The following is a 27500-nucleotide window of genomic DNA, read 5'->3' as shown; positions in this document are numbered from 1 at the left end:
GATGCTCATAGAACACGCAAATCATAGGGTAATGGTGCAATATGTTTACAGTTGTTATAGTAATCCATCGCACCATTAATGTTACAATTTCACAAATGTTGTCAAGTGAGCCAAGCTAATGGAGAAGGAGACAATGTTAGGGTCAGATGAAGGCAGGATAAAGTGGAGGATAAAAGTGTGGTGAGAAAGCAGAGGGTGAGAAATGACAGCTTGACTACGTGAGCTGAGGCAGAGGGGAAGAGAGGGGGAAAGGTGAAAGAGAGTTGTCTAAAGGACGAGAGCCAAAAGACAAAACGGGAGAGTTTTTAATAATGATGGAGGAGGAACAGTGATATTGACAGCGGAGAGGACTCGTGTGGTTTTAAAGAGGAAGTGAGATAGACTACAGGTCAGAGTGCCATGTTAGAGAAAGTGCTCACACAAACAAAGTAACAATGACCTTTCATTTACTGCATTCATTAGAAACTCCCTAACTTTCTTCCCTTCTACCTTAATCCATCCATCCTTCTTCATTTCAGTCTTCATTTTGGATCTTCCGCCTTTATCTCCAACCTTTTTACCTCCTTTCTTTCTTCTACAGTAATTGCCCCTTTATTTATTCCTTCCATCCACTCTTCATTCAGCCTGATCAAAAATGAATTACACAGACACACACTTTTTTACAAATGCATAAAAGTATATACATATTTGCAAAGATTTGTATTAACAGAGGGGTTTCCATTGACCTGCGTTCTGTGCAACTTTAAGTAGCGAACTGGATAATGGGGGATAACGGAGAATCAAATAATTTGGAGAAAACTTTTCTTAATTTCAAATATTTATCGATTTTTTTGTAAACCAATGCTTACAAAGCCAGTCGGATTTGTCACTTAACAAAGACACACACAGGCGCGCGCGCGCGCACACACACACACACACACACACACACACACACACACACACACACACACACACACACACACACACACACACACACACACACACACACACACACACACACACACACACACACACACACACACACACACACACACACACACACACACACACACACACACACACAAACGTACAACGTCTGCACAGCAGGTCATTTATCAGCCACAGGTGACGAGGTTATGAAGCCAAGTGCCATACTTAACCCCCGGGGTAGCAGCCATTATTGTACTGTACAACAAAAACAACCTTTGGTCCCTAATGACTGAAACTGAAACATTTTCCATTCTTGTGACAGAAATGATGAGTCTATGTTGTGGTCATTGGAGAGATTACTCTTCTCTCAACTTTTAGTTTCTATTCCATCAATTCATGTTCAATTCATGATTTCACACTAACACACCATGTGTTATTGCAGCATTGTAGTCCACAACTTTTTATGAGACTTTGTAAAGTGTGTTTGCTTTGGTAATGGTGACCATGTTGCTCATTTGGAATAGCATAAAGCATGCTGTTACACAGAAGGTAACCAATTAAAAACTCAAGAGTTTGCGCCGGAAAACAATTCCCAGTTGGCTCCAGATTTATAGATCCTATATTTGCTGCTGCTGCTGCTGCTGTATATAATGAAGTCCTCATTAAAGAAACATTTGTCAAGGGTTGCAATGAGCGTGTATTTACAAGTCTGCATACATTACTTATACTTTATGTAAATGTGTATTTAAAATGTAAGAGCGCAATACCACCGACACCTTATACATTTTTCATGCACCTTTTCATTGCTGTGTGTGTGTGTGTATGTGTGTTAATGTGTGTGTGTGTGTATGTGTGTAAATGTGTGTGTGTGTTTGTTTTGTTTACTCTGAGATCTCATAACCTGAGGCCTTGGTAATCCATCAAACTGGTGCCACATGTAATATGTGACATGTTCGCCAGAGGAAACGTTGTCACATTAGTCAGCATGGATCACTGACTGCAGTGATCTATTATGTGAAAGCTTTCTGTTTATTGCAAAGTAACAAACAGCTGTAATTAATAATGCCATGGGGAATGAGAAACAGGAATTAGCCTTTATAGAACTGCGTGGTATTATAAATAAACACGCTCACTAAGGCTGCCCTGAGTACACTTTCCTGGTATTTCCAAATGAAAATGTTTCCATTCATCAATAACACATGGCAAAGCTCCTCCAGTCTTAATTAGATATGACCAGCAAAAGGCAGAATTACATCAGCAATGCAGCTCTTTGCAGCCACGACACAAATTAAATAAACAAGTGTGGTCAAAATATTTGTATTGCACAAACCGGAAGAAGGCTGAACCACGAGCACGCCTGGGACCAATTTCTTTGATTTTTTTGATGGGTATAGAATAGAAAATGTCGATATAAACAGAGAGAGGACAAATGTTAAGGGGACTTACAGGTTCCCTGAAATAAAGACCATAACCCAGACTGCACCGAGTGGTGTTGGGTGCCATTATTTATTTTCCAGTAAGCATTCTGTCCAATTGTATTATATTTGAATTGACTCAACCCACTCACATCACAATGATAAACAAATTAACCAGACTCCAAGTAAAGATAATTCAGTAAGTCCTTAAACTGCTAGGTGTTTAGACTGGCTGTTTTAAGATTGGTTATGCTTGATTATACAAGGTAAATAAAGCTTATACAGTATGTACAGTAGGTCTTACTCCTTACAAAGAAGGTTTCGACTCTTAAGTCAAAGTTCCATTCTACAGAGGCATGACGTGCTTTGTCTCAAATGACATGAAACTTGATCTGGACCTGCTTATATTTACTTAAGGACTGACTTGGACTTGTCCTGACAGTCAAAAACATGTCTGGTGCAAAAAAAACCCGACAGCATCAGGTGAGGAGTTCACGAAGTTGGAAAAGAAAAAGTGCATTAAAAGAAAACCAAAAGCACAAGTAATGCATGTGTGACAGTGAGAAAGAGTGGTGTGTCGTGATAAGGGAGGCAGAAGTGGGGTCAAGGATGAGTGTAAGAAGCAGAAATGGAGTGGGAAAGAGAGCAGAAAAGAGGGATAAGAGGGAGGTCAGAGTCAGAGTGAGATTCCAGTAATTGCTCTGACCTTGAGCTGAGCTTAGGTGTAAACGTGAAAGTAAAGTGAGCAATGCATTCCTTGGCACCGATGTGGGAATAAAGTCTGTGCCCTCATGGATTTTGTTTATGACCAGTGGAAAATAAACCTACAGAGGCACAGCCAGGTTTCACAGCCACCCAGGGAAACTGTTAAATGGAAAAGGCGGACTTGAGGTTTAAGGAAGACTGCAATCGAAATATTTGTAACAAAGACCGATCGTACAACCTCTGATCAGGTTTATGACCAGTGATAGACTGAACCTGAGGAAAGCTAAATTGATTTGGTCAAGTATTGGTCTCACTTCTCTTTAAACACTGTGTGTCTTGATGTCCTTGATTAACAGACCTTGATGTATGTGCAACAAGTTGGGTGAGAACTGCATGCTCTTAGAATCCCTCATACAGTGTGCTGCTATGATGCACACACTCTACATAACGAGCATAAGTCATTAATGCAGTAATTATTAATTACAAAATGAAAAGGGGAAAATGAAGGGGGTGTATAGTGTGTACAGAGAGAGACTGTTGACAAAAAGGATCACTATTCAGTCAAGTTCCCCACCATCAATAGTGTCCGTCTGTCAGCTATACGCAATTACTGCATGCAAAAAAAGGCAATTCGCTTTGGACATCGGCGACTCACCATATAATTTTTTTTTGATAAATTTACCAACCACGACAGTCTTATTAGAATGATCTCTGCTGCTAGTGTCCAAAAGAAATTTCCTACTCAACACAGGCAGTCATAAGAAACTGATTGTAGAATGTACAGTCTACTAGTTCTTGCTGAATTCCGCGGTCCCCCCAACTTCACATCCCCCTTGGGAACCAACAATAATTACCTTGTCATGTGGCTAGATTGTTGTGTTGAGCACAACTGATTACATCGGAGGTGATTGGCGCAAAATATAACAGTCCTGAGCGTCCCTAATGAAGAGGGATGTGAAGTCGTGTCAAGCTGCTGTCAGACAGTAAATGCCAACCCACATATCAGCACTGACATGGTCACTGAGGTTGAGATCAGGGCGGTTGATGATGCCCCGTCATGCAATATTCGCCTGATAAATGCTGGACAAAACCAAAGTGACAAGAATATGTGAGGCAAAGGAGTCCAACAGTGACTGAAAGATCCCAAAATGGGAAAAGAGCTTGTTTTCTTAAGGAGGAAAGTAAAGATGTGGGAATCATACGGCTGAGTTCAGATGAAACAGAAAGGAGGATCGAGGAGAAGATTGGAACAGAGGGAGTTGGTGTCTGACAAACAGTGTAGTCTTTAGCACAGTGTGTGTAGGGATTAAATCTTCAGTCCGTGTGAAAGCTGCAGCTTCATTATAAAACCCCACAGACATCTGGTAGGTGTGGAAAGGAGACAAGCTACTGTATGTTTCCTAGTTTGCTGTCGAAGGAGAACAGAATGTTGCACCTCTGACTCGGGCATTTGTGAGTATACACACAGTAAAACACACCCCACAAACGTTGTCTGTCCACTCTGTGCTAATGAGATAAAGATTAAGATGGAAATCCGTATTATTAGAGTTTTTTTTTTAATCATTATATAAAAACTAGAAGCCAGACTTTGGCTGAGGGCAGCAGCCTGGGAGATAATTAAGGATTCATGATGTGATTGAGATTATTGATGTGAGAGGAGGGCGGATGTTTGGCTGCTGTTAATCACGACACGCCTCCAACGGCATTGCTGTCAACAACAGGTGTAGATCTTACATCTTAGTGTTGATCCGGAGCTTTTAATGAATACAAATTCCCAATTAGGAGGGAAAACACACACCCACACACGCCCACAGATGGTGCTTACACACAAATAGTGGCAGCTGGTGAAGAGGAGTATTGCTCCCCATGGATGAGGAAACCTGGGTGATGGAAAGAGGGAGTGAAGGTATGTGATTATTTCTCTCCGTTGTTCCGGAAGATTAATGTTTGCTCAGGAGCGTGCAGATGCCAACGTCACCAAATGCCAGTTATATGTCCAGTTAATTAAGGAGTTTTGAGGCAGACACCAATGTCAGCATTTCACCCCAAAGCTGCGTCCAAAATGTGCACAGTTATTGTAAAGGTCTCGTACTAATAGTGTGCAGTTTGGTCCAAACTTTGGTCTACATCCTCCAAAAACAAGTAAATCCATGGGACTTCTTGTTAAAGATGAACTGCTTACTTCAACAAAGAAAAACTGATACAGCAAAATTGTTCCGTTGTTACAAAATCAAGACAGAGGTCAAAAGAGAGGGCGGTCAAAAAACTGTCTGGCTCCGTTCCCTGACTACTACGCAAATGCCAGCAGTTGAATGATGACCTGCGGCTATAGATGTCATCACTGCTCAGATTGGGGAGGGGCCCAGAGAAAACTATGGAGTCCCATATAGTTTTTGCAAATCCGCACACCGACTCAATATTAATTTTAGTGACCTCTGATTGGCGTTAGCGGGTGTCATTCAAGCAGACATGAATAATAACCCTCTTGTATTTATGTTTATCCTTAGCCAGCAGTTTCAGGTAAGATTCTATGTTGCCCACTCTTCAACCATCAAAAATATATGTGTGTAAATGCACTAGACTTAATTGTGATACATCCTACAGATGAGTTACTGCAAATATGAATGTGGCTTGAATCGTGATCAAGTATCCAGACTGTTATGAGGCAAAATCCAGGCACAAATTGTAAAGGTAACCTTCCTCATGTTCCTCTACTAACTCTAAATTAATTCACAAAGTTATTTTGAATGGGAGTTGCCGTGAATGGGTATCTGCATGAGGAACACAGACAGTGGCGCGAAATGCATCAAAAAAGAAACAGGAGATTTTCCACAGAGCAAAGAAGATGGATAGACTTTCACAATAACAGCCTGCCCATTCAGATCCCATCACAATGCAGGAAGCGTCCAGATAACGAGGATGAAAGATGAAAATGCAAGACCCCTCATCAGATGTCGTTATCCAGAGAATGTTTCCAGATACTGAGATCCCATTTTAATGCAGGTTATAAAAAGGGGCCATAAAAGAACGATGTTCCGTCCTTCTTTGAGTTAAAGAGACTTGTATTATCTCTGCTAGGACATATTGGAGCTGTTGTGGCAGTGATCCCTCTATAGATTCATACTAATGTACAATAAATTACTATAGGAATGGGAGATATTTTTTCTTATTACTTGTTTCTTACTTGCGAAAACATGTTCTTTGCATAATAATATTAATTTAGTCTAATAAACTTTACCATTTATTAAAAACTACACAACAGGCTTATCACAAAAGGTGATGCTGACTTTTACGAGTACTGGATACCCGAGGGTAAGCAGAAATATCACACAATAAAATTAAAACTAGACAGAATATAGTGTGTATTGGCTGTCCCTGGCTTTATCCTCATGGTCCAGTTGTCGTCCATTTTGACAGAAAACTCTCAGCCAATTAGAGTCAGTTGTGGGAGGCTGTCCATCTGACAGCCGCCCAAAGCTATTCGAAAATCCCCTAGGACTCACTCAGCGAGCCAGTGTGTGTGTGCTATGTGTGTGTGCGCCTTTTCCAGTGTCTTCCAGTGTTATCAGCTCCTCCCTGACTTAACAACCTCTTGCTCTTCTCTTTCATAGCGAGAACTCACGACACGATAATGCTACACAAAACTACTCCCACATGTGCACAAATCACAAAGAAACAAACACTTGCACAAGCACAAGCACAAGCACAAGCACACACACACACACACACACACACACACACACACACACACACACACACACACACACACACACACACACACACACACACACACACACACACACACACACACACACACACACACACACACACACACACACACACACACACACACACACACACACACACACACACACACACACACACACACACACACACACACACACAGGGCTGTGCAGACTTGTCTCTCATTTCCCACCCACCTCCATCTTTGAGACAAACAAAGTCCAAATATAGCTCAACTGACAATATCTCTTGTAACAACGTGCTATTTAACCAGTGTGACAAACTCCCATCTAATCATCAGACACAGCACATAATTACGTGGGCTGTGTTTGGGATGTGTGAGGGTGAAATGCTTACAATGTGAAATACCATTTGTGAATTATTTGAATATACAGTATAAAGAAGACCTGGTATTGTGCAGAACTGCTACACCGGGGGTTAAAAGGGTAAAATATTCATCTCCATTTTTTATCAAAGACGTGAATCCTCTTATCAACCAGATGCTTTCAGGTGGAGACACGAGCGAGGCGTCAAGCTGCCGTCTCAGGGCTGTTTGAATTTGTCTAGACACATAACAAGATGACAGTAAGTCTATAATGAAGAACAAGCTCAGAATGACAATAAAAGTATTCCACCGGTAGCATTACTGTGAGCCGTGACACTTTTCATGATGTGACAAATTGTCCATCCGTGCATTTTTCACTCCTCGTCTGAGTTGATGGCAGCATGCTAAGCAAAGAAGCCTAGATGTCTCTCTCCTGAGCTTCATTCTTCAAGGCTTCCTGGGGAATCCCGAGACCTTCACAGCTCGGATAAGACATCCATAACATAGCTGCAGTGCATTCTGGGTCTTCCAAGGGTCCGGATTAGATGCCCAAACTACCACAGTTGGCTCCTTTCAATATGAGGGAGCAGGTATTCTACTCTGAGATCCCTTCTGATGTTTGAACTCCTCACATTATCCCTAACGCTGAGTCTTAACACCTGATGAGGAAACACATTTCAGCTACCTGTATGCATTTATCAGTGAATACCCAGAGCTCAATTTGTCTACATTACTCCTGCTGCTCTGTACAGCAACCGGGCTCACTCCCTAGCTGGCCGTGACGATCCACCATTTCCTGGCTGGCCTCAGATTTCATCCCTGCCACTTCACACACTGCTGCAAATTGATATCGAACAAGTTGGAGGTCACAGCCTGATGAAGCAAACATAACTCACATCATCTGCGAAAACCTAAAATCTGCAAATTGGACACTCTGTAATCTTCAGCTCTGGCTCAATCACAGAAACGTAGAATGAGTGACAAAGGACAGCCTTGGTGGTGTCCAACATGCAGGAACACGCTCAACGGAGAATGTGTACACAGCTCTTGCTTGGTTGTGCAGAGACTGGCAGCAAATGTTCCCTTTAAGTACCGCACTCAGGCATTTCAAGCAGCACCACATAACGTGTTTTCTTCCACTCTTCCTTGAAACAATTTGGGCTTCCATCAGACGCAGTTCAGATGTTGCCTATGTGTGTGTTTGCCTATCCACCTATCTGTCCATCTGAGGCATCTCTGCAGCAATTTCCTGTGAAGTGCTTTGAGTAGAGAGATGAAGGATAGCTGTCCTGCTCATCTTCTCTCCCTTCGCCAACCCCATCCCCCACAACTCTCTGGCAATTTGTCTGAAGTAAGGCCTCTATAAACAGATATAAGACAACGTAGCACAGTGAGAAAGAGGGAAGGAAAGATGGGGGCACGGAGAAGATGAAGGACAAAGAAGAGCAAATCCGTGTTGTTGATTGACGCAAAAAGAAAAGAAGTTTCTCGTCTGAGGCGCCGAGGGAGGACATATAGGAGACAAAAGAAGTTCATGGCCTTACGCTGGATTCCACTGTACAACTGAAAGATCGGCCAGCAGCAGGCAAAAAGGTCCATTGGAAGGAAGGAGGGTTTTTGGAAGGAATTTTGTGAAACTGCAGCAGCTTTAAGCGAACAATAGAAACTTGGACACAGCTGTCACAATGACCGATTTCTAAGCCCAGTGAAGGTCAGGGTGACAAACTGCACAACGGCAAAACTTTCTGACTTTGAACATTGGAAAAATATTTACTTCCTACAAAGAAAATATCACCTGCGGCATTCCACTGAGACACCGGATAGATACGAGCTCTAAGGGCGCTTTTTATGTAAGGGCATCGTTTGGAAGGCGAGGCCACATCTGTTTGTCCGACTCTCTTTATAGTGACGACTCCATTCTCTGCCGTTTTGAAAGGAAAATGTGAGACAGTGACTGCTCACTACAGTGCTCAAAGCTGGTGCCATCTTTAAAAGCACTTCAGGCTTTACCCCACAAAGGAATTGCATGTCAAATAGTCTTTCAACAGTCGCTGAACATCAGTAACCATGACAGAAATTGGCCCGTAGCACCCACTGGTCGATGCCTGTGAGCTCCACTGACAAATGCTTTTTAAAGGGGGACAGAAGTGCTTTACGGTGCGGGCGCAGTCTGCTTGACCCGGGGGTTTCAGTGATGGAGGCACGGATTTTCATTACATTCGTCAAAATGAAGCAGAATCAGCTTGTGATGGCACTTGTGGATAGAAAAGGCTCATTCGCCAATAGCTCCTTACATTTTGGTGTCTGATGTGGTATCACACGTGGCTGGAAGGGAAGTGGCATTTCAAACAGAAATAATTAGTGCGCTACAGAATTTGTCAATGTGCAGTGGCATTAAAAAGCTTGAGATTGAGTCTAACAGCTCTTAACATTTTCCAGCCTCCACCTGTCTCTTCTTATATACTCTTGGCTGCATGTGACATTTCCAAGCAATCCATAGTTAAGTTGGTGGCATGCAATTCTGTCTCTTCTGCAAGTTTGAGGTGACATTGGAAAGTTCTTGTGGACAAAGAGACACAATGCTGTCCTATCTTAACTCTCTCGTTCCACGGCTGAAAAGATATTTCTGAGGAAAACGTGAATTACCCCATTAGATCTGCGGCCGTATGTCTTGGACACTCGGGTGAAGAGAGGAGCAGAGCTGTCAACTGATCACCACCTGGCCGGGGAGACAGCCAGACAGATCCAGTAAACCCAAGTGTGTAGTGAGGGTCAACTAGGAACGTCTGGCGGAGGCCCCTGTCCTGCACTCAGTGTGACCTGTCATTGTATATTGAATTTCCTCAAGTTTAAGAAAGACACAAGGAGGGCTGGGGGATTTCCACTGCAGGAATAGAAAACGTCTGGCTAGTAGAAATGTGAAACTGGTCATTTCTTTTTGTGTGTAACAGTCTTTTTGTGTAGTGTCTGAAAGATGTGAGTGGTCTGGGAACCCAAAGATGGCTATATCTATATCTATAATATGGCTTTATTCCTATTATGGTAGACATTGTTTTAAGTAAGTGGAACATAATTGCATAACCTTGGGCAGAGGAAAACATTTGGCTCGGATGACAATGTGGGTTCAAACATCTATCACAGTTATCCTCCACCTCAGGGTAAATTCCATATTTGGAGAAATGAACAAATTCATCTCTCTCTCTCCTTCACACACATACAGTCTGTCTTACATATGCAGCTCATTAACATGCTGATTTCTCATGGGTTTGTACCGGGCACTTCCCTTACAACAATGAGGAGGCAAAGCAATACTAATATGCAATTTAACTATATTATAATCTGAAGTTATTGCAACATTTATTCAGTGATGTAGTTAGACACTGCATGTCATAGGATCCCTACCTTCTGTCTAATCTGCTCTTCCATTTTGATGGGGGAGCCAAACTCAGCCACCTGACGGACTCCCTCGCTGGCGTAGCCTCCGTACTCCCACAGCACGTAGCCGCGAGAGTGGGATGCTCCAATCAGAGCCGACCAGTGGTTGGCTCTTCCTGGAAGACGAGAGGTACGGAGTGATTTTTCACGAGTGACGGGGAGTGAATTAAAAACGGAGATGCTCACGTACTTACTCACTGATTAGTTCAACATTCCCCCAGCTCTAGGACAAACTATATGACTGTAGTTCATTACATCAGTTAATCTATTCCGGCGTTAAGCACTGATAACATTACTGAGGTGTAATTCCTGATTTTCTGGCTTATTTCCTGGCACAATTCACTCTAATTTAGCTCCGACTGTGGTTAAGACACAAACGTCTGAGTAGAAGACTTTATAGGCCTGTTAGATTTCCCATCAGGTCTAAAGTACTGTATATTAATTGTAATTGGATCAGGGGTTGGTTCTCTGCTTATTGCCCCAGTTTCTCAGCTCTATGTAACAATATGTTTAACTAGTAATAGCGTTCTACTGTGACATGATTGTTGTGTTCCATTGCACTTACTTGGATAATCTTTTGGATGGATTTTCTCCGACCAGTTGCCATAGAAAGTGAGCCTGTACTTGGCTGTTCCACAAGCACAGCACTCCATGGCAGGAGCGTCTGTAACACCGCCGAACACAGGCTCTGCAAGGTCACACACACACACACTCACACACACACACACACACACACACACACACACACACACACACACACACACACACACACACACACACACACACACACACACACACACACACACACACACACACACACACACACACACACACACACACACACACACACACACAGCTTTAGCACAGATGTACACCACATTTGCCAAAAGAGAGACTGGAGTTAGATGCAACACGAATATCAAAGAATAATACACCTGAAACAACCTGGGATTTAAATGCCACATTAGCCCTGATGCCCTGACTCATGAAAATGAAGATTTTGCCCTCGACTGCTGTTTTGCAAAGAGAGGGCAAGGTGAAAGTCTGAATATTTATGAGTTAATTATTCTGGAGAAATCTTCACTTGGAATCTAAATGATGAAAGAGTCAGAGGCAACAATGTCAGCTATTTAAAAGAAGGTATTTATCTTTTTTTAAATCGTATTAAAGAAAGCATTTGACATGACAATGATCATGCAGTTATGAGACATTTTGCGGAGAGTGTTTTCTACACAGGGAGAGGGGGAGGAAAAAGAGAAAAAAGAAAGAAACCTGAATGAGAACACGTAAATGTGATACACACGTGAATTAGGTGCATAAGGAGACAAAGCAAAGGAGGCACAGCACAGCCACACACACACAGCCAGTGACCTGTATGATCCGGTTGTTCAGCTAGTGAATAATAACTTTATTGCATAGCCTGTAGATCTGTGACGTAAGATTAAAAAAATAGTTGGCATTTGTAATAGAACTTATCAGTGTGTCCCCTCGTAGATCTCGGTTCTGCCTGAGGTTTCTTCCCGTTAACAGGGAGTTTTTCCTTTGCCGCTGTAGCCAAGTGCTTGCTCCTCTGGGAATTCTGGGCTTATTTAAATGCTCTGTTTGTAAAGCGCCTTGGGTTAATGTTTGCTTTTATTTGGCTCTGTATAAATACAGTTGAGTTGAATTGAATGTTACAATGTAACCCAGGAGCGTTGAACTGTGAAACATCTACTACTAATTAGGGTGGGGGAGGGTAGGGTGAGAAAAGACAGTGTGTGTGAAATGTGTTATATAATGTAATGCAATATTGCTGCTTTCGTGTTTTCACTACCATTTAAAAAATCAGAGTTATCAAATGTGATCTCTTACTGTCTTTGCGATTAAACGGTCTTCATTGAGCGTCACAACATTTGAATCAGACAGACAGACAGACAGACAGACAGACAGATGGGAATATTGGACCCATGGCGACCAGTCAGGAATGAAAAGATGTAGGGGGGGGGGGGGGGGGGGGGGGGGGTAGAGAAGATGATGGACAGCTGTCATTACCTTTCTCACAGAGTCGGATGGTGAGGGAGCCTTCATCCTGGAAATAGATGACTTTCTTCTGGACAATACTGGCCCTGGAGACACACAGAGAAAGATACAGTTACAAACAGAGAGGGACAGGTGTGTTACTTGTCAATGCAACATCATGGGACAGCAATAAATGTTTGTATTGTAAGTGATTAAGCCGTTGCAGTCCCAAAGTGTAAGACTTTGGGAAATAGAGCAATACTACAGGAGACTTGATGGACTGGCTGGTGTTAAGAGTCTCACGTCTTCATTCGGTGGAGGGACATAAAACCGGGATATGAAAGTGAACTGAACACCCGTAACTCTGGAGACAGAGGAGGGATTGCAGACATTAAGTAGGAGTTATCATTGATATTGCTCCTATAAATCTTCTAGATGGAATTGTGCAACATACCCTGCAACATGGACCGACTGCTTGGGCATGAAATTGAAAAACAAAAGTGACAAATACAGACAATTATTATTCCCCCTTTGATAGTTCTAAGCTAATTGTATAATAGTTTAATTAGTACCAACTGTAACATCATTTCATTCATTCAATCATTGCCTCTGGTCCTTTGTCTCCGTCACCACCGTTATGAATTTTTCCAAATGATGCTGCTGATAAAAAGACGAGCGAAATTATAGAAAAGATTTGGTTTGTATTGTTCATTGTATTTATGTGCAATACTGTACACTTCACTTCTAGACGCCTTGTTTCTGAGTATGTATTAAATTTGGAACCACAGGAGAGGGAACTTTTAGACAGCTTAAGTTTGTTCAGGAGTTGTTGAGATTAGAGAGCAGATGTTTGGCTAAGCTCATCAGACTCCACCAGGTGGAAGGCGCGACATTCGATGGAAACACACCAACAGCAACACAAGCTCTCTCACACCCTGGAGACCTTGAGGGAGGTATGTCAATTCACTCAAGATTTAATTCAAAACGTGGCATTTTGGATCACAAACAGACCAGTAGTTGTCTGAACAGGATGGCAATTGAAGGAAAATGTGAGAGAGTATCAATTATTATTAATTAATATTTGACAGTTTCCCCACATTTAATGCCAAGCGCAAACTACAAGACAAAACCTTCCTTTGATGTTTTTGTCTGCGTTGAAAAACCTCCAGATCGATGCCAACTCGCACACCTGTGAGACAAGTCTCAACTCAGACTTAAAGAGTTCCCGATGCTCAGCTAAATATTTAAGCCGAGAGAAATTATTCAGGTGTGTTCACTGTTTTGATTGGTGAGGGAGCAGTGATGTGAAACAGCCAACAGAATTATGACAAGATGGAGCACAGGGGGGGTGATGAGGCAAGGAAGCAGGTACCACACACCAACGTGCCACCAGCCAATGAGGTTTAAAACTATGGCTAACAGGAGGTGCAGGAGGAGCTGGAGGAGGTTTGGCGTATTTTCTGAAGAACATCGCAATTGCATGGAGTAGGCGATGGAGAGAGAAAGGTGATGCTGCTGCTCTTGCCAAGTTGTAGTGCTTGCACAGACAACGGCATACAATTCCCCAGTGTTTGTAGACAAGAATCAACTCTTGCGTGATTGTATGTGCAAGTTTGTGTGTGAGGTTTGTGAGAAATTCCATTATCACACTTGTTTGAAGAGAGGAAGCTTCTCTGATGAACTGTGAAACCTCGCTGGGGTTGAAATATGTGGGACAGAAAGGTACGTACGTAAGAGGAGAGATGACGTGTGTTAATAAAGAATAAAGCATGGCCAAAACTTAATAAAGCAAGGAGATGATTTAGTTGTGTAGTAATGCGGTCTTGGCAAGGCACAAAATTGGAATCCTGGCAGCACCTGATACCGGTACAAGATTACAAATGCCCGTCAAAGTAACTGATTAATGAAAACAATGAGCTCCTCTGGCTAAGAGTAATGAGCAAAACCTTGCACTTCAATCTTGTGCTTTAAGGTGGTGTGGGCAAACAAAACACTGACACCTGAATCCGTACTGGTTGACTTACTCCACAGGCTCCCGTACTGTCAGGGATGTGTCAGGGATGTGTTTAGGAGTCTGGGGATTCAGTGTACTGGGACAGCTTCAGCAATCAAAGTATGTATGTATGTCATACAACTGAACACGTTCCATCAAACAGAATCACAACATGGGCTTTAACTATAGAGCATTTGAAGTAAGAATTGTGCAATCATTTTTAAGTGATCCATGCCAAACTTGCTTCTTTGTTATTTGAGACTTTGCATGCGTGCCGTCTCTCTCTTCTCCTTTCTTCCCGAGTGAAAAACACAGCAGATTAAGGGCCACACTTTAACCTGCTTTCCCGTAGCCAAATGTCTCCTATTTGGCAAGGCTTTGACTAACACTGATGATGTCAATGAGCACTGTCATACTTCAGGTAATTTAAATAAACTGCTGCTAATAAGGATTAGCTGCTGCACACACACCTGCTGATGCACTCGGGTGTTAAACAGAGCGACCTACTGTCTCTACTGGCGTACTGTTTTGGCTCAGTGACACAATGCATTTAAAACATTCTCTACATCAGGAGTCAAGTTTAGTGTAAAGTCCATTGACTGACCTGAAAACTATTCTTCACAATCAGTAGTTTTACTTCTCATATCCTTACTCTTTCATTCAATTCATTCATATTGCTAAAACATGTTTAAGCATACTTTACAGATATATTTCTATACATAAAAACAATGGAGTTAGAATGATGGAGATAGAAAGGTACTGCTGCTGCTTTAAATATATATTTAAATGCACTATAAATGTTCTTGGCTGGTCATTTACAAAGTTTGTAAGTGACCTCTGTCTGACAACGGCGTGGAGCTCTGACCTAAAACTTGATCCACATGAATCCCGATTGGCCGCTGCTGATGCAATGTCTTGAAACAGATTTGGGCTGTGCTCCATCCATTTTATTTGGGAATGAAGCTTCTCCATATATCAACACATTTACCATGTCCTCACCTCTCACTCACTGATGCTCGTCAGTGTTGCAGCTGTTCTCCGTGTTAATTTACACTGGGCTGTGAGGTGCAGACACTGAATGATGTCAACGGTGATATGTGGCGCGACTTAGACTCATATTACTTCACCTGACATGGCCACATAGCAACACATCAGGTATGAATCAGATGTTAGACCATATATGTAAGTGACTTAGATTGATTGCCAGTTTGTTGCAAGGTAAATTCTTTTCTAGCACAAACAAATAAAGTAGAACTTGGGCTGATGGCCAATGAAACCAAGTCACTCTGTTCCTTCCAAAGCTCTCACTAATAGATTCTCCTTCTTGAAAAACACTTTGCCGTGATTTTTAAACAGCAGGTGTTGGGGCTAGAAGAGAATGACATCATCCCAGAGCAATGCAGCAATAGTTAGGGCACCAATGAGATTTTAAAAAGTGTGGGGGGAAAAGGGCTGAAGTGCTCTGAACTGTAAGCTGTCTTATTTGATGTTTTATGTACTGCATAAAGGGACATATGTTTGACATCCTGGACTGGAAATGTAATCTAAAAAGAGTAGAGCAGAGCCAAATAAACTGATAAGGAGAAGGAATGGAAGAAATGGAGATTCTGTCTGCTCCCATGGTGCCGTCTGGACAATTTCTCCCGACTGCGGGATGTGTGTGAGCCTTTGCAGCTTTGTTTTGGAGGATTTAAAGTCATTTTATTTCCAAATGAACCACATAGAGTATGTTCAGGAAGACTGTGGCTAAAGCTCATTGAGGAAAAAGTCATTTACAAAGAAAGAGAGTGAGGAAAAAGACGCAGCTTGGATGATTCTAAATTGCTATCTCATCACCGACAGATAAAAGTGACAGCAAAATGAGGTAAAATCTACATAGCAGGTGTTTGTCGATACAGGGCCTGGATTTATTGGACAAAGCAAACACTGAAATGGCTCAGTACCATCTGTCAAACAGGGGCATCAGATAAATTAAAAGGAACAGCTGTGAGTACGCGGTGGAGGTTAGGGTGAGTTATAGCGTCTCACAGCAAGAGAGGGAGACATGCATGTCAGCGAGGGTAATTCACTCTGGGATATCAGACGCAGAGAGACAGGTAGAAAGCACAGCGCAGGGAGAGGAGAGGGGACGCAGGAGGAGCATTTTCAAATGAATCTGTAGTTCATCATTTGTATTCTCTGTCAGGGATACTCAGTGATGTATATTAGAGGCATTGATGCAGACTTAAAATGCGTGATGAGGACGGAAGTCACACATTTCCTGACTTGACTTGACGTATTCCAAAACCGACACCTAGAATAAGTAGGGTTTACACTGATCTGCATTTTACACACTTTCAAGTTGCAAATTAAGAATTGGTTAATGAAAACACCCATATTTGAACACCTGAAATCCAGTCAGGGAGAACTTAAAGCCCTACATTGTGTACTTTCAAAGAGACAGTATCTAAAATGAGCTGTTGGCACTGCGGCAAGTGAAAGCAGATGTGGATTTAAGTGTTTTGCAGGTTTCAAAACAGAAACCTAAATGATGAGTTCACTTAGACCTGCAGTTGATAAAATAGTCACATAAAATAAAGGTCACACACAGACATTGTGTAAATGACAGTGCAGCTTCAGTCACACCTGCTTCCAACAAATTGCCCCTCATAATCATCATGCATTTCTTTGTTGTAGCTCTTTGTCTCTTTACACAACCCTATCGTGTGTGCCGTGGCTTCTGGAGGAACACCTGACGTTAGCTAACTTAATGTCTCGCCTATAAAGAATAACGACTATGTATAAATGGAACAACAATGATGCCAAGGTACAACGCTCACTGGATGTCTGCCTTCGACTTTATTCCACTATACAATACTTAATATTATTGCAGTCTGTTATCTGCCGCACACCATGAGACTTTTTACATCTTCCTTTTTTCTGGCAGCTACTAGCTTCCTGGGAGAAACCTCAAACATGCGTGAGATTGTTGTTAAGTTGCAAAATATGCCAGCAGGGACTATGTTGATCTCTCTCTGTTTGGTGGCGCTGTGAGGATGCTGTGATATGTGAGACTTGATCGGGGAAAAAAAATCCCATTAAGTTTTAACATCCGCACTAACTTATTATTACGCTTGTGGGTTTGCTTTTCCAACAAAGGAGCATGTGAATCCAATGATTTATGGTAGTAGACTTTTTAAATCCTAGTTGTCATGTCTGAAGCCGTTTTGCAGTTATATAACATACATGAAACCTGGCCAAGCTTAGAAATGCAAAACCTCATCCAATAAGGAGAACCCCTGAGGTCTGCTGCCCCGTGGATACAATATAAGTTTAATGGCTCATAAAATGTAAATGAATAAGTAGAAATGAACTCAGTCTACACTACAAGTTCAGTGAGTATATTGTGGTGTATAATAAAAAATGAATGTTTCAGCTTGAGTACTTTTACACGATGTACATGGACAAATTAGCGCTGATCCTAAGGAATAGAGGGTGAGAGACGGTGTAATGTTTATATAACAAGCATCATGGCAGAGTTTCAATAATAATTAAAATGCAGATGTTCACATCTGGCAGTCACTGACAAATATTAACAAGGTCAAGCTAAAAAGGGAGTTAAGAGATCGCTGGACTGAATTGTGAGAACCCTGAGGAACATGATCACAACTTATCCATTACTTTGCCTCAAAGTAAGGTGTCATAGTCATTTGGTCCATATAGCTCCTCAATACACACGCCTCCTCAAACCTGCTTTCCACCATGAAGCTGTAGCACTGGGAAAACAATATCCTCTGGGAAAATCAAGCAGATGTTGCCAGTCTCTAAATATCCTGGTCCCACTCCATGGAGAGACCCCCTGACAACACAAGCACTTAGTTCAATAGGATCCTGCAGGAACAGTGATGCTATTTTCCCAAGGAGTTGATTGGTCATCCGGTGATTTATATTTCAGCCTACTAAGCGCCAACATAAGCTGTTCTGTACCAAGCTAATGATATGCTACCACCAATGAAATCAGAAGTGAGGCAGGTTGTTGACATCGAAGAATAAGACCTCAAATTGGTCGATATCAAAGTGACACCTACTTCAGTATAATGCAGCCTGTTCCAGTGGGGGGCGCTGTCCAAAGGGCCTGTATCCTTGTGCGTCGGCGAGGTGTGCTCTCCGTCAGTGCTGGGGCGCAGTTGGTCATGAATTGTGTGTCATCCTCATCGATGATCTAGACACACAAGAAGGAAGCATTTGGTAGAAATATGTTAGTGTAACACAAACATCACTTGATCCAAAGCTTGGCTGGGATCTATAACGGGATATATTACATATAATATCTTATATCGCCCACCCAAAGTTCTGCTTCTCTCACTTTTGTCTGTTCTATTGCCCTATTAAAAAGACTTATGCACGGCTAAAAACACAGAAATTCCTGCCCTTGTTTCTAATTTTTCACTTGACTAGCCCCTCACCTATGACACAACAAGTTCTGATACGTTTAAGAAATGATGGCCAGGGGGGAAGTATGGGAAGTAGAAAAGACAGACCTCTATTTGACCTGTCTGTTCTTTCCTTTCCCCTCAGCACACATTTGCTAGAGACAGGTCTCAACTGAAGTATAACAGACAAATGACAAATCCCTCCTTCACCCAGACATAAACACAAACCCTTCCTACAGCTGCTTGAAAGCACGCTGTCACTCCTCTCCTGTCATCATAGAGAGGAGAGAGGGTGATTTGTTGATGTTGCAGTAAGGCTGGAGTGGCGGTGTAACATGGAACAATGACAGAATTGTGATTGGTTCCTAACCATGTGTTGCTTCACAAGATATAAAGCGAGATGTGCCCCCCTCTTGATTCTGGATGAGTCAATAGATCTTGTAGCTGGTTCAGAACTAGTTTAGTTTATCATGTTCACACAACAAACAAATAGCCCCAGAGTCCACTCCTCAAGAGGCTGTGTGTGCATTCTGTGAGTGTGAGTGCTGTGTTTGGACCTGCCCAAACAAATGGTGAGAAAAATGCAGTGATTCAACCAGATTACACGTAGGAGTAAAAACAACGTAAGCATCTTTCACCTTGACATTTTGGAAGGCAAATTAGATAGCACGCTATAAACAGAAATAAAGTATTCAACAGGTTTAGTAACACGCTGTCCTCCAACGACCTCATGGAAGCAAGGCTGTTTGGTTCAAGCACAAGTGAAATTCATGAAACACTGTAACGACTATTATTTGTTCAAGCTGAGTCACTTAGTGAGTGCTCAATGTAAATGGTGTTATGAATCAGTCTGAAACCTTGGCAGCTGTAAGTTTTATGGTATTAGAAGAAAAGTAAAACGGCCACATGTAAAGCTCTTAAACTGTTTTGATGACAGATTCTGGCTCACTACTACAAAATCATTTATTTTACATAATCAATACTGGCATATGCATGTTGTGAAATGTATATACTCTGAGTACGTGTCCATCAGTGTCTGAGAGAGAGACAAGATGAAGAAATATGGGCACATTTGTAATCACAATTTATAATACTTTTAATTTGAATATACATAATTTTATAATAATTTTCAGGTCAGCAAACAAATTTAAAGGTGCATTACTACCATCAGATGGCCTGGACTGTGGGATGAAAATGCCGAATAATCAATTACATGCATTTGTAATCAACTTGTTTTGTGTTAATCGAGTATTTGATTTTAATTAATTAATCCAGAAAGATGTCCAGTTATAATACGCTATTATTTTGGGTATTGAGTCATGATTGAAACATTACATCAACTTTACTTCCACGTATGTTTGCTAACTGTCAACTATGTCTGATCTTAGAACAACCTCATTACATTACATTACAACAACCTCAGTCACACTGTGGCCCGTTTTCCTTTCTGTTTTGATGACATTGCAAATGTGACACATACAGCCTTGAGACAGAGCGGTGTGAAGGAAGACAATTCCCAAAGTGGGATTTTGGATAATCAAAGTCTTCTGTATTCCACTGGTGTCTGGTACGGTCCCTTTGGTACTCAGACCTTGTCAGACATTTCAAAAAATGAGACACAAACACACACACACACACACACACACACACACACACACACACACACACACACACACACACACACACACACACACACACACACACACACACACACACACACACACACACACACACACACACACACACACACACACACACACACACACATGGCCTGTGACCTTGACGTTAGTGTTCTCCTGCGGCCTCAGCTCGGCAATAACAATGACCTCACACTCAGCCTCAGGACACAAAATTAGGAAATTAAAGTTGTTTTCTTCTTTGTGTGTGACCCCCGTTACATGTATAAGAACATGTATGCACTTGTAAAGTAAGAGATCTATAAAAGTGTAGGAACACACACAAACACAAGTAAACAACTTCCTGTATTCAGTGTGGTGTACTTTGCGTCATCAGGACTGAGGTTCTTCTTAAATTCTTTGTTGAGGTTTTTTTCGATCAAAACAAGAAACAAACAGGAGGAAAAAGGGCAAAGGAGAAGGAGACAGAGTGGGACATTTGAGAGAGAGAGAGAGAGAGAGAGAGAGAGAGAGAGAGAGAGAGAGAGAGAGAGAGAGAGAGAGAGAGAGAGAGAGTCAGAGTCAGAGTCAGAGTCAGCCTCAAATCAAGACAGTAATGTCCCAAGTCAAGAAAGTTATGTCCACCTGCCAAGTGTTCGAAACTATTAAGAATTAATAATGTGTTTTAAAGCGATACATTCTGGAGATATTTGGCATTCTTACCAAGTCAGTGGGCCTTTCAAACAACACTTATTGTCCAGCCAAGATAACTTAACTTTGGGACTGCAGTCTCTCTATCACAGTGTTTCCCTGGCATGTTTGTGTGATTCCATGTTTCATCCATATTCAACTCACTCTGTAGCTCGCTCTCTCCCTCTCTCTCCCTCTGTCTCCCCCTCTCCCTTGGTTGAGACAGTAAACACAGATGCTTCAGAGTGCCTGCACAAGTAATTGCAGAGCACTGGTCTCACACACACACACACACACACACACACACACACACACACACACACACACACACACACACACACACACACACACACACACACACACACACACACACACACACACACACACACACACACACACACACACACACACACACACACACACACACACACACACACACACACACACACACACACACACACACACACACACACACACACACACACACGGAGGGAGGGAGGGAGGGAGGGAGGGAGGGAGGGATGAGGCAAACCTTAACAGACATCAGTGATTCTTGGAGAAAATACCAATGATCTTATTGTGTGCATGTGTGTGTGTGTGATGTGCTGGCTGGCTGGAGACACTGCAGGTTGATGATTAAATGCAAAGCAGTAACAATGCATTGACTACAGTTCAAACTGCGGGGACTTGAGTGAGGAGATGAGGCGTTTGGGAGAAAAATGTGAGCAGGCGGACAGATAGATTGAAACGTCATGTCAACACTCAAAGATGAGCTCATTTCAGTAACAAAGTTCTGTTGTCTCCATAAAGACCTCGGAGGCACCGACATTTTGCCCCGAGCTTTCCATCAATCAAAGCTGTGCTACTACAGAAACTGCAATCACAGGGACCAAATCACCAAACACTGCCTCATATTACATTTTGTGTGTGTGTGTGTGAGCCATCTGGTATCAGATAACCAAACAGTCAAATCGGACTCTGGGTTGTGTGCACGTCTTGTTTCATAGCAAACAGTCAGTTGTGTGGCTTTTGGCATTCAATTACTGTTAACCCTAACAAAACCTAACCCTAACCCTAATACACATTCACCTCAAAGCTTCATTTTTATTTATTTCTTAGCTACAAGAGTTGTTATAGGGCAATTCAAAATATATTTACTTTTTCTTTTCATAGTCTGTGTGTTTAGTTGTGTGTGTGTGCCTGCCTGTATATTCTCAGACCTTCAGTTTGGCGCTAAGGACCGATTCTTTGTTGAGATAAGCATGCATGAGTGGGATTAAATACTAAAACTGCACTCTGGAAAAAAAGGTTAAAGCCATCCCTACATGCCTGATGGCTGTGAAATGATCCACGCTTTACTTGAAACAAAGAACTTTGTCTTTTTAGATTCATTACTGGCTTCAAACACGTCCCGTTTCTTTCCACTGTGCTTGTAAATAAAATCTTTCTTTCCTGCAATCTGTGCCGTCTTTCTCTCATCTGTTTGTCTCTGGTGAAAGCTTTGATGTTATCACAAGTTTGGTGTGAAAAGCTCTGACGACAACATGCAGTCTGTCACCTTGACTAAAGAGCAGAGGGAAGACAAAATGTTTACAAAAGGGTGGCAGAGAAAAAAGGCTGCATTCGGTTGTAAGCCTGGTGTTAGTTTGTTGCGTGTAACCCTGTCAACATAAAGATGTTTAGCTAAATAAGTGTAGAGGAAAATCCTATCACCTTTACTTGTGACACATTTAACATTGTCAGCAATAATTCAGCAGTAATTGGGATAACATTTGGCTGTAATTGGGACAGTGACTTGACCGAGTCGCCACCAGCTAACAATCATTTCTGATTCTGCATCTGTTGCTATAGCAATTGTAGGAAAATAATAGTAATCAGACGAGCTTTGGGAACTGTAAGACGCCATCTCTCATTAACTGTCACAGTCTGCTTCCCTAAGACCAACTTCCCAGGAAAATACAAATATCTTCACTGTTTCCTCTTTTTTCAGCTTCTAGCTTTTTCTTTACGATTATTGTCAAACATTTCTAATCACTTTTCCAAACGGATTAGGATATTACATAATTTACCGAAATACATCCAGGTGTGGAAAAACACACATTCTGGTGTGTGTGTGTGTGTGTGTGTGTGTGTGTGTGTGTGTGTGTGTGCGTGTCCAAGCCTCCTTTTGTCCTCTTTGCTTGTTTAGGGTAATGTCAGTGACAACAGTGTGAAAGCTCAGACCAAGGCCGACTCACAGAGCTGTTGAGTCTGCAGCTCCATTCTCCCTCCTTTTCACTCTCCTTTACACTGAAAACTAAAAGGCTTTCACCTTTCTACCAATCTAAACAATGTTGATCAACCCCATTTCTGTCGAAAGATGCCACGATTTTAGAATTCTGTTGCCCGTATTCATACTTCACAATACAAAATAGCATTTTTCCGGGTGAAAGTCTGTCAATCTAACTGTCAGAGTTGAGCCCCAATTCGGCTGACTGACCACTTAATCTCACCGTCTTGTGCAGGCCACTTATGCACTGTGTTTAATAAACTATAATCAGTGCAGACTGCAAGAAAACTTCATTCCTGTCAAGCATCATTACTATAAATGTGAGTCAACAACTGTCCTGTCCTGTAGTAGAAAGAAAACCTATAAGATTCAGTTTCCTGAGGTGAACAAACACAAAGTTGTCTTTTTCACTAGAGGATAAATGAGGCAGGAGTTTGCTTCTGGGGCTTTTTTGTATTTTGGGACTTTGGGGAAGATTAATTACCTCAGGAACACATTTAACCATGATTATACTTCTTATCAGTTCCCCATCATTTAAACTCTGAGCACATCCTACCTTTCCTTCTCTTTAAAATTACTTAGCTGTGCCACGTTAAACTTGTGGGCTTTGTTAATCCCCCCGCTAAACTCAGAACCCTGGGTAATCTGTGTAAAAAAAAGGAGATAATATCTGGTGTCTGCTCATCTCTCCCCTCATGCAAACAAGCTCGGTTTGTCTCCCTGAGCAATAACACGTTGCTGGCCTAGATAAATATGACCCGTGTCCCACACCGACGCAAGGAGGGAGACCACGGCTGGGAAAAACACACATGCACACACAGACCCACACACATGCACACACACACACACATACCCGCATGCCCATTCGGTGCACGTATAAATACAAAGACACACATTTCAAATCAAACAATGACTGCAGACTCGAACACACACATGCACACACAGATGCTCACACACACACACACACACACACAGATCCTCATCCGTCAGACACATTAGGACAGAAGTGCAATAATGGCGCAACAGAACGAGGACAAAGGGCAGATTATTGCTGAGGAAAAAACAATGAGCGGCAAGTCGGGGATGTGGTGTTTTAGTAAAACAGCAGGCGGCCGCATTCCAGGATGGATGCCAGAAACAAGCCAGCACCAGAAAGTGAGGAGGAGAGGGAACAACCCTGCAGGGAGCCACAACTGTCTTCATTTGGCTCCTCTTCCTCTGCATAATAACAACCGTGACTACGCAAAACCCAGCTCTATAATTAACTTCTGGATAAATTAACTGTCACAAATCTAAATTGTTGCTTTAGCTTCATTTCACATCGCAGTATTATTAACGCAAACCTTTCAGAGAGAACAGTGAGTTTGATGGATTCGGATCCGTTTTGCGTAAATAAACACAGATGCTTTCAGACTGCTGCGGCGTTGCATCGACGATTATCCACAAATGTAAGTGAGACACAAAGGACATGGAGAGATTAAATTGGAAACAAATGTGTCTTGCGTAAGACAAGCTTATTGAACCGATAAAAAAAACATTTATCTGAGAGCAACGCTCGACGGACTGATACTAGGATTGACAGTGTGTCTTGTAAAATCATCATCATCCCAAGGTGTCAATGATGTAGGACTACCAAAGCTCTTTTGTTTTTATTACAACACATTTTATCAGCTTACAACAGTGATGACGACGTCCATGGCTGTGGTATTGTTTGAAGGGCGACTCTCCTTCATTTCTTAGTCTCTTGCTGTTTTACGATCATTCTATATCATTCATCATCGCTTTCAATCTATTTGTTAACCTTGTTTGAGATTGAGGGTTATTCGTTATTGATTTATTCATTTTGCCGGAAGTGTGTCTAAATCTTCTCCTTTTTTTAATTTTCTAATAGAGGTTCCAGTTTCTGCTCACTGCCTGCTTTGTCTCAGTCCCACTGGATGCACTGCAAGGACCGAGGTGGTGGGTTAGTTTATGTCGAGAGTGAAATTATATTCCTCAACAGCACAAAGATAGATATTGTGCACACGACAATGAAAGCAAAATGTATCTTGTGCTATCTCTAATAAAACTGCATTATGCTTTAATTTAAGACCTTGTAAAAAATCTTTCCTTACAGCGTCCTGCATGAACATCTCCACAACATTCCCTCTGCTACAACATGATGAAAGCTGCCAACAGACGTGAGAACACACCAGGAAGTTACTTTAAGATAGAGATCCATGAAAACGGTTCAAGGTCCAATCTCATAGGAAAACACTTTGCTGAACATATTTGTATCTACCTCAACTTATAACTTTCACATTCCCCGTGTTCCATGGATCGTGCTATGCGGTTACATAAAGGTCTTGGCAGGCTCCCACGGCACAGCGTGTCGGGGCGTCAGAAGCCCTCTATCTGGCTGCTGCAGACCGGTTTGACCACTCTGCGTCCATTCTTGTTTCACTGGGGTTGTGCACACCTCAGAAAAAACTCAACTTCATGTCAAGGCAATGCCAAGACGTGTTTATTTGAAGCATTTGTCTGAACACACACTCGAAAAGGGCAAGAAAAAGGGTGCAACTGCAACTCCTGCTGCTGCTGAGTAACAGGAGGAGGCCGAGACAAACACCTAACCAATTATTACTGCTTCTTTGTTTGGTTGTGTTGCTGTGTTGTGTTGCTGTGATTGATGGTAATTTCAAATTTCTATGATATGACTTTATTAATTTTGTTGCGGTTGCTCTTATACAATAAATATGCTGTGTGTTTCAACTAATTTCAATCTATTGTTCACTCCCCAATCACAACTATGATGGTTAATGCAGAATTCAAGGCCCGCGTTCGGCCCGACAAACAGTTAATGTGATCCACGAGAGCTGCAAAGGCAAACGATTGTCTTCAAATAAAAGACTCTGCTTCTTTACAGCGTACAGTGATCATAAACTAAATTTCCCACAATGCATTTTTCTACGTTTATTCAAATACATCATGCAAATCCTTATATGAATAAATAATAATAAAATGTGGAGGCAGTTATGAAACAATATGTTAAGGAGTAGTTACATTTAAACAGTTACAGTTACAACCGATGACACCCCTGCTTTAAGAAATTGCTGATATCTGTCTTTTGGCAGCCGGGGTAACCACAAAATGGTGGTGAGAGCGTCGCAGATTATTGGACAGCTGAAGAGCGGAGTCGAGCTCAATATCGGTCATTTTGGGGCAGTCACCTTGTTTTGGAAAGCGTGTCCTTGGGTTATTCTGTCATCGAATGCAAGTAAAAGTTTTGGAAATGTGCATGACAGCGAGAGAGAGAGAGAGAGAGAGAGAGAGAGAGAGAGAGAGAGAGAGAGAGAGAAAGAGACAAAGAGTGGGAATGGTTCTGCTATATTCTCATTATTTTTACAATAAGATCTCTATTCCAAAGAGACCTGGACAGTGAGTCGTCATCATATAATGGCAGTGCATGGGTTAAAGAGTCTCCACATCTGCATGCACAAAACAGTGATCTCAAAACTCCTGACTGACTTAGGAACCCTGGGAGCTCTGAGCACGTACTGACGTTTAGGGAGTGTGTTTATTCTAAATTAAGAAACATCATTCTAAGACTTCTGACACATTTCAGACACATTTCTCTCTAAGTGGCTTTCTACATAATTGCCCAGGAAACAGATTCTACATTTCCCCCAAAAAAAGCTTGATTATCTCGACAATACAAATGCTGTGGTGCATTACTTTTAAGCGACAAAAGTTTTTGTTCCACTCCAAATACACTCAACCAACAATCCAATCCAAGTAGACATCACAACACTCTCTGACAGACCAGTGATCTGTGAGGAGGTGCAGAGCTGAAACACCACAGCGTCCACTGCTTATTGCTTTAATACAGTGGCAGACTGACAACCACCTTAGGATAAAGGCTTTATTAGAATGCAGCAGTCAGTCTACACAGCTGACAGCAGCGTGACTGACACAGCACAACAAACACACACACACACAGGTGCAGGAAG

General features: G+C 42.0%; 1 protein-coding gene across 3 annotated transcripts in view; it reads right to left on the bottom strand.

Moving 5' to 3' along the window:
- spon1b (spondin 1b) overlaps positions 1–27500 on the bottom strand; it is a 41137-nt gene that overhangs the window by 10518 nt on the left and 3119 nt on the right. For all 3 annotated transcript variants that reach the window (XR_012961016.1, XM_076142381.1, XM_076142382.1), the window contains exons 3-6: positions 18592–18725; positions 12565–12638; positions 11099–11221; positions 10501–10649 (exon numbers count right to left, since the gene is read on the bottom strand). Coding sequence is in view for 2 of the 3 variants with exons in the window: in XM_076142381.1 (XP_075998496.1) it covers positions 10501–10649; positions 11099–11221; positions 12565–12638; positions 18592–18725 (480 nt within the window). In the remaining variant the exon portion in view is untranslated. The remainder of the gene's footprint in view (positions 1–10500; positions 10650–11098; positions 11222–12564; positions 12639–18591; positions 18726–27500) is intronic.

Source organism: Genypterus blacodes, unplaced genomic scaffold (assembly GCF_046128005.1).
Source record: "Genypterus blacodes isolate CSIRO-AG114 ecotype Tasmania unplaced genomic scaffold, CSIRO-AGI_Gbla_v1 ptg000021l_1, whole genome shotgun sequence".
Lineage (NCBI taxonomy): Eukaryota > Metazoa > Chordata > Actinopteri > Ophidiiformes > Ophidiidae > Genypterus > Genypterus blacodes.
This window is presented reverse-complemented; position numbering and strand designations above follow the sequence as displayed.